Source organism: Etheostoma spectabile, chromosome 21 (genome assembly GCF_008692095.1).
Source record: "Etheostoma spectabile isolate EspeVRDwgs_2016 chromosome 21, UIUC_Espe_1.0, whole genome shotgun sequence".
Lineage (NCBI taxonomy): Eukaryota > Metazoa > Chordata > Actinopteri > Perciformes > Percidae > Etheostoma > Etheostoma spectabile.
In genome coordinates this window covers 14697253-14709693 of record NC_045753.1, presented here as the reverse complement: position 1 = coordinate 14709693, position 12441 = coordinate 14697253, and the positions used below count along the sequence as shown (strand labels likewise).

General features: G+C 40.4%; 1 protein-coding gene across 3 annotated transcripts in view; it reads right to left on the bottom strand.

Moving 5' to 3' along the window:
- Positions 1-8111, bottom strand: part of sncgb (synuclein, gamma b (breast cancer-specific protein 1)) — an 8378-nt gene extending 267 nt beyond the window's left edge. The window contains exons 1-6 of one of the 3 annotated variants that reach the window (XM_032503241.1): positions 7688-8111; positions 3988-4029; positions 3735-3862; positions 2183-2200; positions 1198-1239; positions 1-170 (exon numbers count right to left, since the gene is read on the bottom strand). The exon at positions 1-170 is cut by the window's left edge and continues 267 nt beyond it. In XM_032503241.1, the coding sequence (XP_032359132.1) occupies positions 162-170; positions 1198-1239; positions 2183-2200; positions 3735-3862; positions 3988-4029; positions 7688-7808 (360 nt within the window). In that variant the 5' untranslated portion in view covers positions 7809-8111 and the 3' untranslated portion in view covers positions 1-161. The remainder of the gene's footprint in view (positions 171-1197; positions 1240-2182; positions 2201-3734; positions 3863-3987; positions 4030-7687) is intronic. The other 2 variants (XM_032503242.1, XM_032503243.1) reach the window with 2 other exon arrangements.
- Positions 8112-12441: the final 4330 nt, after the last annotated feature.

Below are 12441 nucleotides of genomic sequence, written 5' to 3'. Positions count from 1 at the left end.
GGAGATAGGTGCTGAGGTGCGGCATCCGGAAGAGTCTGTTTTATTTGATTTTTGGTTCTGTAAAGTCACAAAAAATATGTTGAACATCTGGAGTCTGGTACAGCGAGGCGAGGGGAGCGAGGAACCACTGGAGAGCACGGGAGGGGAGGTCCTGAAGACGACTAATACCCCTGGAAGAAAGGAAGGAAAGGAGGAAGAGGATGTCAGTGGTTGAATACATATTTATATCCTGTATTTGAGAGTAGAGTACCACTATATGCCACAATGTCAAGGGGCATAAAGGGGCACTCCACAGATATTATACCCACCAAGATCCGTTCACTCGTCATAAGCAGTGGTGGAAAGTAACTAAGTATACATTTACTAAAGTACTGCAATTTCAGGGTACTTCTGGGGAAATTTTGTACATTTGTACTCCATTACTTTAATCTGTAGTTACTTATAACTTTTCAGATTAACATTTAAAAATATAACAAAATATATGTTTTGCTTATAAAATACAGCAAATGTTAAATATGATAAAGCTAGATATATTATTTGTGCACTTATGGAGTTTTTTATATTCTGTGAAACTAAAGGGGAGGGACTAAAACAACTTGATAAGAAGGACTAATATGTCATCATGTTTTTACTTTAAAAAAGCTTAATTGGTAAAGTAAATAGTATAAATATATTGTTTGTAAGTTGCTGGCCTTTTAAGTCCTTCCTCCAAAACTGAACTTCCTTAATCCTAAAAAGTAAAAACAAAAAAATATTTTGGGAGCAAAACGGGCTTTAATTTTTAAAAGTGAAAGCACTCCTTAAACAATGGTCTATTTCAGAGTTTTAAAGGAACAGTCACTACCTTTTGTCCATAAATTAAAATTCACATATTCACTTATATAATTACTATTTGACTAGATAAAATTAATTAAATGAATAATTAGATTTATTAGGTAAATAAATTATTTAGTGTTTTTGTCATCTGATCAGACTTTTTTCAACTATCCATTGTTGACTCTGACAATGTCAGCAAATTGGTGGAGTACTCTTTCAAGTCTAAACTAATGTACACACTATTTCACATTACTGCCGCACTTAGCCAAGCAGAAGACAGACCGCAGCCGACGTGTCACACATCATCGGGTTTGACTGAGCTGCTGCTTAGAAATCATCCGCTCTGCTTAATCCCAGCAGTCGTCTAACTTGTTCTCTTACCTCTCCTCCATCCCCACCCTGCTCCATTCCTCCATATTCTCCCTGCCAGAGGAAACAAGAAGAGTGAGAACAAATTTGACGTAAAAGAGGTAGAGTACAGAGGATGAAAGAATGAGCTGATGGCAGGGTGGAGAGCCTCAAGCACCAATGGCTATTTAGCTTTCCTTTTCCTCCTAGCTCTGATAAAATAAAGCAGTTAAGACTACAAAGACCATGCTGCAGGATTGACTCAACTCTTATTATCATGCTCAAGACTTCCCAGGGGGTTCAGTTAGTCGATTAGTGCTATACAACCTGTAAAAGGGACAGACTCCAGGTGCACAGGCCTTGTTCAGCATGAGCAGTGCAGAGTAACTTTGGGCATTCCATGAATATATTAACTGGCTTAGCAGACGTGCTGGAGATGTGGCTGAGAGCTCGTGTGTAATTTTACGCTAAACAGGGGAGCTGCATGGTTAGAAATGGAGACTTTTAGTATCATTGTTGCTTAAACCACACAAATGAGTGAGCATCGGACAGGTCAAAAGAATGTTTTTGTAATATTCGGGTTGAAAATTGTGAATTACTCACAAAGACATTGTGTGTGTGTTTATGTTTTTATGCAGTCAAAGCCTGATGGAATTTGTCCATTTTAATTCAGGAAGCATCACAGCAGCTTCTGTTTTTTCTTTTCCCTCTTGATGCTCACTTAGTCTATTGTGGGTTGTTAGCTAATATAACTAGAGTTACCAGTTTATTGGGTACCCTTGTGCCATTAAATGTGATCCAATACAATAGTCCTGCAGTCAATCCTACTTTAAAACATGATAATTCTGCATGAAAAGACAGATTTATTGCAGGTGTATTGGAGAACATTGTAAAGGCATACATGATAAACTTGGTGCATGTAGCATGTAGCATGCAGAGTATCCCCACTCGTTCTCTCCTTCACCCCAGACCACCCCAGCATGACCTATGACCCCACACTGCTCTGTCCAATAGGCACCTCGTATACAGGCTCCTCCTATCAGGGAAACACAGATGACACACACAAACAACACAAACAACCAAAGGTAAGAATAACGGCGACACAGAACAACACACAAGACAGGAGCACTGCCACAGAATTATAACAGAAGAAGCAACACACAACAAACTATTTTAAAGACATGCATGAAAGACACAAAAGTTAGATGTAAGGCCATCTAACATCTGACAAAAGGACAACATAACATACGAGCAGAATAAGGGCCATCAGTGTTAACTGTCACAAATTAAACAAATATTTCAGAATTTTTTTTTCAAAAAATGCTCAATGTAACTTTGAGTTTTAACGGATGTGGCATAGTATTAGAGCTGGTGAAAAACAGTAAAATCATACAGTACAAATACATACTGGTTTACATCCTCATATTTTTTTCATCATTTTAGTTAGAAAATAACCGATAAATCATTACGATGCTGATAATGGATCATTTAGGCAAAGCTAATATTAAAGCAACAAAAAAAATGGGTTACAGAAATGTGAAACTTGGACAAATCTAAGGGATCTGTATCAAGATGTTTTTTTGTTTATGTTAAACATCAGCTTATATGTCCAAAAAAACAGCAAAATATCAATATCAGTCTCAGAAATCAATATCCTTTTAAACCGAATATCTTTGGGGTTTGGAGTCTTGACAAAAAAGAGAATGACAAAAAAAAGAAAAAAAAGAATTTCTGATTTCAGCTCTTTTCTATTTATCTACAATTTCAGTAAATAAATAAATGCATGCCAAAAAATAAGAGCAGAACTAGTGCATGTTTATTTCAATTTTAGCACTGTTTTGATGCATCAGTTTGTTGAAGGAAATGGGTTTTTTTTTTTATTACACACTGCAGCGCTCTGTGTTTTATATGGTGAAACAGCTCTGACTCAGTTGAATCTGACTATGGTCTGGAACTACGAGTCTGTTTGAGTTTGTTGGAGAGACATAAATCAACAAACACAACGTTCAACTTCCAGGATTGCTCTGTTGCCGCCAAAGATTCCAATGGAAGTCACTCTTTTCAAGCCGGCTATCTGTTAGCTTACGCTTTCTTTGTATTAGAATTTTAAACTTGATTTATGAGGACTATGGTTAACTGCTCCTGAGGTCTCTGCAAGGTTAATTGATACAGCTAACTAGACTATCTGTCCAATCTGAGTTGGCTGTTGCACGACTAAAACAACCCTTGAACGTACACTTTCCACCAATACAAGTTTCTTCCCAAAGCTATTATGCAGCAGCATCGTGGCTCTGCTCGGCGCTTAGCCCCGCCCAAGACTATTGTGATTGGTTTGAAGAAATACCAATAAACCAAAGCATGTTTTGTTTCTATCCCGGAAGGCTGTGTGGACTAGCCAGACCCTCTTCCGCAGCGCGAGGGTCTGGCTAAGCGAGACTAGAGAGACATCAGTTATAGTTCAAATCTTTCTTGCACACTGACATGTATCTGTGGTTGGTGGTCTAGTGTAGTGTAACATAGTTTTATTGTGCAGTCTATGGGTGTAACCCAGCGTTACCATGGAAACTGACCTGGTTGATCATCCCAGTCGACGCGCCAGCGTTCTCGACCCCCTCCCCGCTTGCCTGTAACACGTCGTTGGCCCCGGCCGCCGCTGCGTCACCAACGATGTTGGTCTGATCTACGGTCCTGTTGGCCACTGAGACGCAGAGAGGGGACTGTTAGTGAAACTGTGACACACTCAAATTTTGGACTATGACAAAACACGTATATTTCACCATTTGTGAGTAAGAGCTAGCAGGTAGCCTGCAGAGCTTTACTTACCTGTGTTTACTGATGACACAACTCCCTCCTTTGTCTTATTGCCTGAGGATCAAAGAGATACAATCAAATTCCTATCCATTACTCACTCACTGTTTAAAAAATTACATGTTTTACAATTCTTCTGTGTTTTTTATGGCTTTCACTGAATAGTCTGCATATGCATGCATGTTTTCATTATTTTGTTGTTTGTTGTTTTTTCGTTGTTTATTTATTGTTATTTAGTTTGTGTTTATTTTTTGTCTTATAATCAGCGAACGATGGTTAGGATGTGAGCATGACATGTTTTATTGCATACCCTTACACCATTGATGACTAAATTGCCTAAATGTATTAACTCATCTTGTAGCTGTGAGAGTACACTTAATGCTTATTAACTGATATTAATACTAAACATCATGAAAGGGCTTCACCTCTAGGTTATTAGATCAATTTAATAATGGGATGTTGATTATGACATTAACAGATTTTAAGGTTTCACTTTCATTTTGAAAAACACATTTTTAGACATGCATTTTTTGTACAGTTTAATTGCCACAAAATTGTAGAGACATCATAGTAGTTTTATTGCATATTTATCCTCCTTTAAAAAAACAAACATTTCTTAGCTGTTGGCCCCCCCCCCGAGGCTTTCACATATCCTTTTGAGAGTGTTGGGTTATCAGTATCCATTGCTCTTTCTAAAAATAGATTTAAAGACTCCATATCCTTTCTGATGTGTTTCCCTGTTTTTTAAAAGTGAACGTGGTCCTTTTTCTTTGTCTGCTTATATTTTTTACTATTCTGTTATCTTTCCTTTTCAACATGAGAACTCAGCGTTTAGTGTATAAGAGCTCTATAAAGCTTGGTTGAATTTATAATTTTATGGAAAACATCCTGTGAACAGCAGAGCCTCTCTGCATTTCCCTCTCTGCTCACCAGCACTGTGCTCATTATAGTATGATCCCAAGCAGATTAAATTGTGGTTATATAATCTGCTAGAGTAAGGGGTAGAATGAGGGAAATGTCGTCTCTAAGAGATGAGAGGGAATAATGTGAGAAAGGTAGAAACTAAATAAGGAAAGGAAGAATAAATCTGCGGAATAACATGATGAATAACATGCACACTGACTGTTCCCTCTTTTATGCGGATGCTGCCATTAACAGTGTCCTGCATCCACCCGTCCTCTCTGCCTCCTGCTTCCCTCCATCTCCCCTCACGCTCCCTGAGCTACATGAGCCACGTGCCTAGTACAGAGCAATACTGCAGTACAGCCTGACACACACACACACACACACACACACACACACACACACACACACACACACACACACAGGAATGACACAGCTTCTTTCTCCCAGTCAACAAAGAGTGTCACTGTGAATATCTGCATGTGAGCCTGTGGTGATCGTTCTGTCGTGTGTGTGTGTGTGTGTGTGTGTGTGTGTGTGTGTGTGCCTGCATAATTGTGTAAATGAAATGATAAAAAAAGATTTGGACAGAACCAAATGCCATTATAAAGGTGATGCACAGGACACTGTTGAGCATAAATCCAGAACACGAAAGCCATTTTGAAATAATCCTGATAGGAAATCCTCGTGCCTCAATAAATGAAGATTACACGGATTAGAGTGTGTGTGACTTCTTTTCCCAATTATGAAATAATGTGCAAATATATTGCTTTAGTCTTTTTTTAAAGGAGGGTTTGTGCTTTAGCAGTCCTTATGTGATAAAAACTCAGACACGTTTCTGATCTATTGAAAAATGCTGCGAATGGTTGTATTTTTATTTACATGTTTTTAGCAATGTAAAAGATATCACATATGCACTGAGACCTTCTCATGCATACTGACTCACTACATATACCTACAAACACGTAGAAAATATAAAATGTAATTAATAAAGGGTGTGGGCAATTACGTACACCTCTGCTGATGACCATATATTAAACCATCGATAAAAACTACACAAAACTAAATTCCATAATAAAATATATAAAAATACGTGTTCACTGACTTATGTTTTTTTTTTTTTTTAATCACAGAGCACATCTAGCTGTTAGTCCAGATTTGAACTGTTAGTGAAAGCGAGTGTGCAGACCTTGATACAGTGTGCACCCACATTCACACGCTGACGTATGCACTCTGCTGCAGGCAGATACAGTGGTTTATCGGCGCCATCGACCCTCCTCACTTCAGTGATCACATCTTCTCTCCCTCTTCTGTTCCTCCCCTTATGATCTGCATGTCCATTTTCTTTCCCCCTCTCTTACTTTTCTCTCCATATTTCAGTCCCCCCACATTCATTTTCAAGTGAGTGCCATCCCTCCACCTCCATCATCCCTCCATCACTGCGTGTCAACTGCCTCTCTCGTTCTGCCCTTCCATCTGTTCATACACGAGCCACAAGACTTGAAGCACAAAGCTTTTTCTGACATAATAGCCCTCCCTGCTCTCTCCCTGTTTTCTCTCTCTGTCTCTCCCACTGCATCCCACCATCGTTCCCCGGGATGGGTTGACAGTGGGGTTGTTTTAAGAGCTGCGGGGGAAGGAAGGCGGTTAGTCATCAAAGCAGCACACACTCGCAGGCAAATGCTGCTGTTGCAACGCCATAAACACACGTTCTTGCATCAACACGAGGATGGGGTGGAGGGGGGTGATGGGAGAGCAAATTGCTGCAGTGCTCAAGTGATCCTAGCCCTGTCTTCCTCACCTCCCTCCCACACTCCTTTCTTTCCCCATTTTCATCATTATGATTAAGATTTTGAAGCTGCTGTGTGACGGTCAGCCAGAGCGCTGAAGGGACTGACTCTAGATGACGATGAAGATTTCCACTCTGCTAACACCTCACCCACCCTCCCACTTTTACAACGCCCCTCCCCTCTCAGGCGGCCTAAAAGCCTGGTACTCGAGGTAACCTTGAGATGTGACGCATTTGCTGCTTGAGCTAATTTAAAAGTACAGGAAACCCCAGCATGACCAAAAAGCATCTGTCTGTCCTTACACCTGCATCTTTATTGTGAATACATACATGTATGTAACCTATTTATTTATCTAAAATATATGTGAATATACCTATAGAAAATGCATGGGAATGCATAGTCTATTAAATGCAGGCCAACTCCATTCTGCAAATTCAAAAGGCAGATAAAATAAGTCCCTGGAGACTTCATCGCTGCATTGAGTCCATCACCAGGCATCCCTCTGCAACCTGCTCTACAAACCATTCAATAAAACATGACAGGAGATATAAGCTTGAGGCAGCTCCATCACATGATCCTGCAGAATCCCTCTCTGTCTTCTGTTCTCTTCTTTTTCTTTTATTCTTTTTTACACAAAACAGACAGACCAGTCCTCCACCAGCTTCCGTCCTGGTACCTATTTACAACTTTTTCCATTTCCATCTAACTACCCCTCCACACTCCGTCTATCCTTCACTCTTTCAGACCCCCACCCTCTAGCCCTGCACCAGTCATGCAGCAGTATTCTTTCAGTGCTCTGTCCATCCCCACTTTTGTTCTTCCTTCTCTTCCTCCTCTCTCCGGTTCTGTCGCTTCTCACAAGTGTCCCAGCCATTGGGACCCATAGGACCCCACCTCAAATGGTGAAAAAGCACATGATGCAACCCCACAACAAAAAGACGAGTACATCTACATCAAAACTTACCCACTTTCCTTTTTTAATACAACTCGGTGCAGCTCCACAGCCAAGATGTGTTACATACCTACATACATCACCCCTTCCTTGGTTTTGGCAGCTGCCTCCTCCATGCCGGCTTTGGTCTTCTCTGCGGCGGCCACCACACCATCCTTGGCCATGGAGAACCCCTTCATCAATACATCCATCTTGGGCGTCGAGACGGCTGGGCTCCCTCTGCTCCAAACGGGCCTGGCTGGTGCTTACAGTGAGTGTGCAGAAGAGATGATGTGAGAGTGTGTTTGTCTGTGTCAGTGTCTGGTGTGTGTGTGTGTGTGTGTGTGTGTGTGTGTGTGTGTGCGCCAGTGGCTCCTCCTCCCTTTGGTGCTACAACAGAGGGCTGTGAGGACCGCACAGCAGGGCTACAGCACGCAGACTGAGTGAAAGAGGGGGGAGGAAACAGTCGGTATGCACAAGATGGTGAGAAGAGGAGGAGTAGAGACAGCCGGATGCTGCAGCATTTTCAAGTCATGCTGCAACCCCGCGCCTCAGCCACACCTCCACCTGTCATCCATCTTTCTCCTGATGATTCTCACTCATGCTCTATGCAGCCACCGGCTTGCTGTTTGCTGCGCATTTTGATTGACAGATTGCTCTGGACACACCTTTCTAGATGCTGAGCTTGTGAGCTCTGTTACATAACCGACAGAGCTTCAGCACCGAAAGTCTTTTTCATTTTTCATATCACATGCCTTGTGAGATTTTGTCACGTAGTGTGTAATCACACAGCTAGTCCCAAATATGATTCTCTCATCCTTTTTTTCTGATACTACATGTGCTGTATATCAACTTTTCCATGTATTTAATTGAATTGGATTGAATACAAGATTAAAAAGAGAGCACCTACAGCCATTTGTATTCTTGTATGAGGAGAGAAATGCTTTGTCATCTCCTTCTGAATAAGTCACAACTGCCCTCATCATCCTCTTTCTCCATCTCCATAGCCCTGCTTCTCCCAGACTTGGCAGCAGAGAAAATTCTAGGGATGGTAGCTCCATCTTTGTTTCATTTATATAATCAAAAAAGCAGGCACGCTGAGTAAAATGATTGGCAACACAAATAAAATAAGACGCTGCAACTCTATTACTTTTTGCATTCTGTCCATACCAATACCTAATAAAACAAAGGAGAGAGGAGTAATGTGATATATATGGAGCAGTGCAGTTTGCAGAGAAGAGGAGGTCTCACATTTAAATCTGGCTGTACAGGATCCCACTGCCCTCTGGTGGCCTTGACACATACAACATCATGACACTGCATTACTGTTGACTGATGGTTCTCTTCAGACCTGCAAAAGACTATTTAAGCATTTAATTGACAACTTAAGCTTTTGAGCCTCAAGTTGATTAAAACATTAACAATCCACACGTTAGGGCGTAGGGCCTACGTAGTTGGGTAGGAATGTAGGTTCACTTCCACTGAATGCATACATACGTTTTCCATTAAACACCTTGCAGCCTGTGCATACAACTGATTATCAATTATACTGCCTTCTTCTATGTATGCTAGAATGAACCAGAAAAGACAACAAAACAAGACAATTTGACAGAATGACGAATGAGAATAATAACTGGACACTGGCAGGTGCAACACACACATAGCGCTACATTACCCATCAAAGTTGTCTCCTGGAGACATGTACTCACCTGAATGAATGTAATTCTGAGAGTCTTCTGCACTGCAGAGTCCTCCACAATCTACTAAACATATAACCCGTCCACTTGGCCTTTCTGTCACTGCGCTCCTATAGTTTGAAATGCACAACCATGGAAATCATTTCTTCTTTGTGTTTTATGGTGGATTGCATTTGTAATACCAACCTTTAGGTGCGTGCTTCTTCCTGTACTACTGCAGCCTAGAACAGGATAGTTAACATTAGTCTGACTCCGTAATAAAATACAATACATGAAAAACACAAAAAACAAAACTATAAATAATTTTAAAAAAAACAGTGTTTATTAAGCAATGGCTGCAAGACAGGCTTTGCGTCCCTTAGGCCCTGTTTACACATACAGGTTATTTTGACAAACGGAGACATTTCCCTTTGTTTGTTCCCTTTGTTTACTTGCTAGAATTCACCATACAAACATGCAAACAAAGATTTCAAAAATTTCCGCTCTGGCCGGAGCTTTTGGAAAGACTCATTTTCAGAGGAAACTGAGACAAACCGAGGTTTAGGCAGCCAAAGAAGTGAGGAAAAGAAGTGGGAGGAAGGGAATTGTTGCCGTTGTTGCTATTTTCAGGATTCTGATTGGCCAACATGAGCTTGAGCCTCTTGTTACATTGTCACCTACAGGTTTGGCATGCTCTTGACGGCATTGACGGCATTTATACTCGGGTACGTATAAACAAACACTTTTCTGAAAATTGACATCTGTGCACACTGTTATTTTTGAAACCAGAGAGGTTGAAATTTACGTTTATGAAAAAAGCCGCCCATGTGTACGCGTAGCCATAGCTGATACAGGGCTGCCAACTCTCACGCATTGGCCGTGAGACACACGCATTTGACTGGTTTCACACGCGCACACGCCACACCCCCGATTTCTCACGCTGAAGTGTCAACCCGGTCGGTCAAATTTCTGAAAGATGAGTTTATCTATGTTTTTACCTGTTGAGCCACTTGTGATCGACTAGTGTGCTTTCAGAGACTGTGAGGGGCTTCAAGAGCGCTCCCTGTCTGTGGAATTTTCAAATTGTCGCAAAATGAGAACATTTTTTTCACGAGCCATCCCAGTGCATTTCCCCGGCTTTAGTTATGTGCTCTGAGTATTACAGACCCGTCCGGCGCTTCAGGTATGAGCTGTGAGTATCACAGACTCTGTCCACGCTTCGTGACCACTCTCTCTGTAACAAAGAGGTGAGCAGCGCGGCTGGTAGTGTGTCAACTTCGTTCATTGTAGTGGACTCGCTCTGCTGGGGCAGTGAGCGGTGCATCCATGCGTAGACCTCCGATAAAGAGCAGCGTACGGCCACCTCTAAACTCTGTCAGAGACCAGAGACCCAAATGGGCCTCTGCGTCTGTCAGCTTCTGAATGAGATCCACCATATCAGCGAGGAATGACATCACAGCAGACTGTATTACAACTCTCCAAATCTCGACGCAACAGATGGGAGGAGTTTTCACCAAAGTTGTAAATATGAGCAGAAATCTGGTGAAACACACCTGAGCTATACTAGCCTTATACTATAATATATATATATATATATATATATATATATATATAATATATATATATATATTAGATTTAGTAAATATATATATGAAGTTTATCCATCTGAATATATGGAAAAAGCTGATATGGAATGACCGTCTGAATATATGGATAAAGTCGAATATATGAATGAAAGTCTGAATATTGGAATGAACGTCTGAATATATGGATGAAAGTCTGATATATGGAATGAAGTCTGATATTGGAATCTGAATATTGGATGAAGTCTGAATATAGGAATGAAGTCTGAATATATGAATGAAAGTTGGAATACATTGACAGAAATGTCACCAAAATACCTTTCTATCACTGGATTTACAAAATGGCATCGCTGAAATAGTCCATACTTTGTTGAACTGCAGGGTTTTTTTTGCAACAACTGGTCATACTCCAACGACACACAACAGTTTGGAAATTAGATAGCGTCACCTTGAGGATCATATTTCCATTATTGCGACATTCTTAGTTGCTTATAAGCAATCCTGTTCAACAAAACGTTGCCGAAAGAACATTATGCATCATCTTGAAGGATTTTAGTCTCTTTGGGAGATGTCGGCAGAATAACACTTCAACTGGAAGCTAATGGTGTGGGCACTGGATACGTGTTACCAGTATTTTGGCCCGTACAGGCATTGCCAGAGTGTTAAATTCTCTTCATTGCTCAAAATAGCTGACACGATTCCTACCGTTCACTCATAGCGTCCACTTTTTTACATCCTGTATAATCAGCCACAACACAAGATGGCCGCCAGCGCCGTAAGACGTCAGCTTTCATTCCATATATTCAGACTTCATTCCATATATTCAGACTTTCATTCCATATATTCGACTTCATCCCATATATTCAACTTCATCCCTAATTCACTTATCAATAATTCAGACTTCATTCCATATATTCGGACTTTCATATCATATTTCAATTCCTTCATATATTCAGCTTTCATTCCAATTATCATTCAATATATTCAGACTTCATTCCATATATTCAGACTTTCATTCCATATATTCAGACTTCCATTCCAATATTCAGACTCCATTCCATATATTCAGACTTTCATTCCATAATTCAGACTCATTCTATATCAACTTTCATATCCATATATCAGATGGTAACTTCATATATATATATATTATTTCCTAAACGGCATGCCATATATATATATATATATATATATATATATATATATATATATATATATATATATATATATAATACGATACTGCAACGTTGGGCCACTATTGTGCATCTCTACCCTCTGCACTCTAAATGTAACTGTAAATAATTAATTTGATGTTTTTTAAAATGAACAAATGTCTTATTTTCACAAAAAAGTAAAAACAGTAAGTGGGGCCAGAGGATGAGGGCCAAAACAACTGAACATTGCACAAAGGTTAAGGAATAGAACTTATGACTCAGTGTTTCTCATTCTTAGAATTTCAGTGGTCTAAGTTGATCCCAACATTAATTAACTTTGGGTCCCTGGTCCCTACACCAGGACCCCTGGACCTGTTCACCACAGACCCAAATCTTCTCAGCTGTTGCTGACATATGCACTGTCTCTTCATG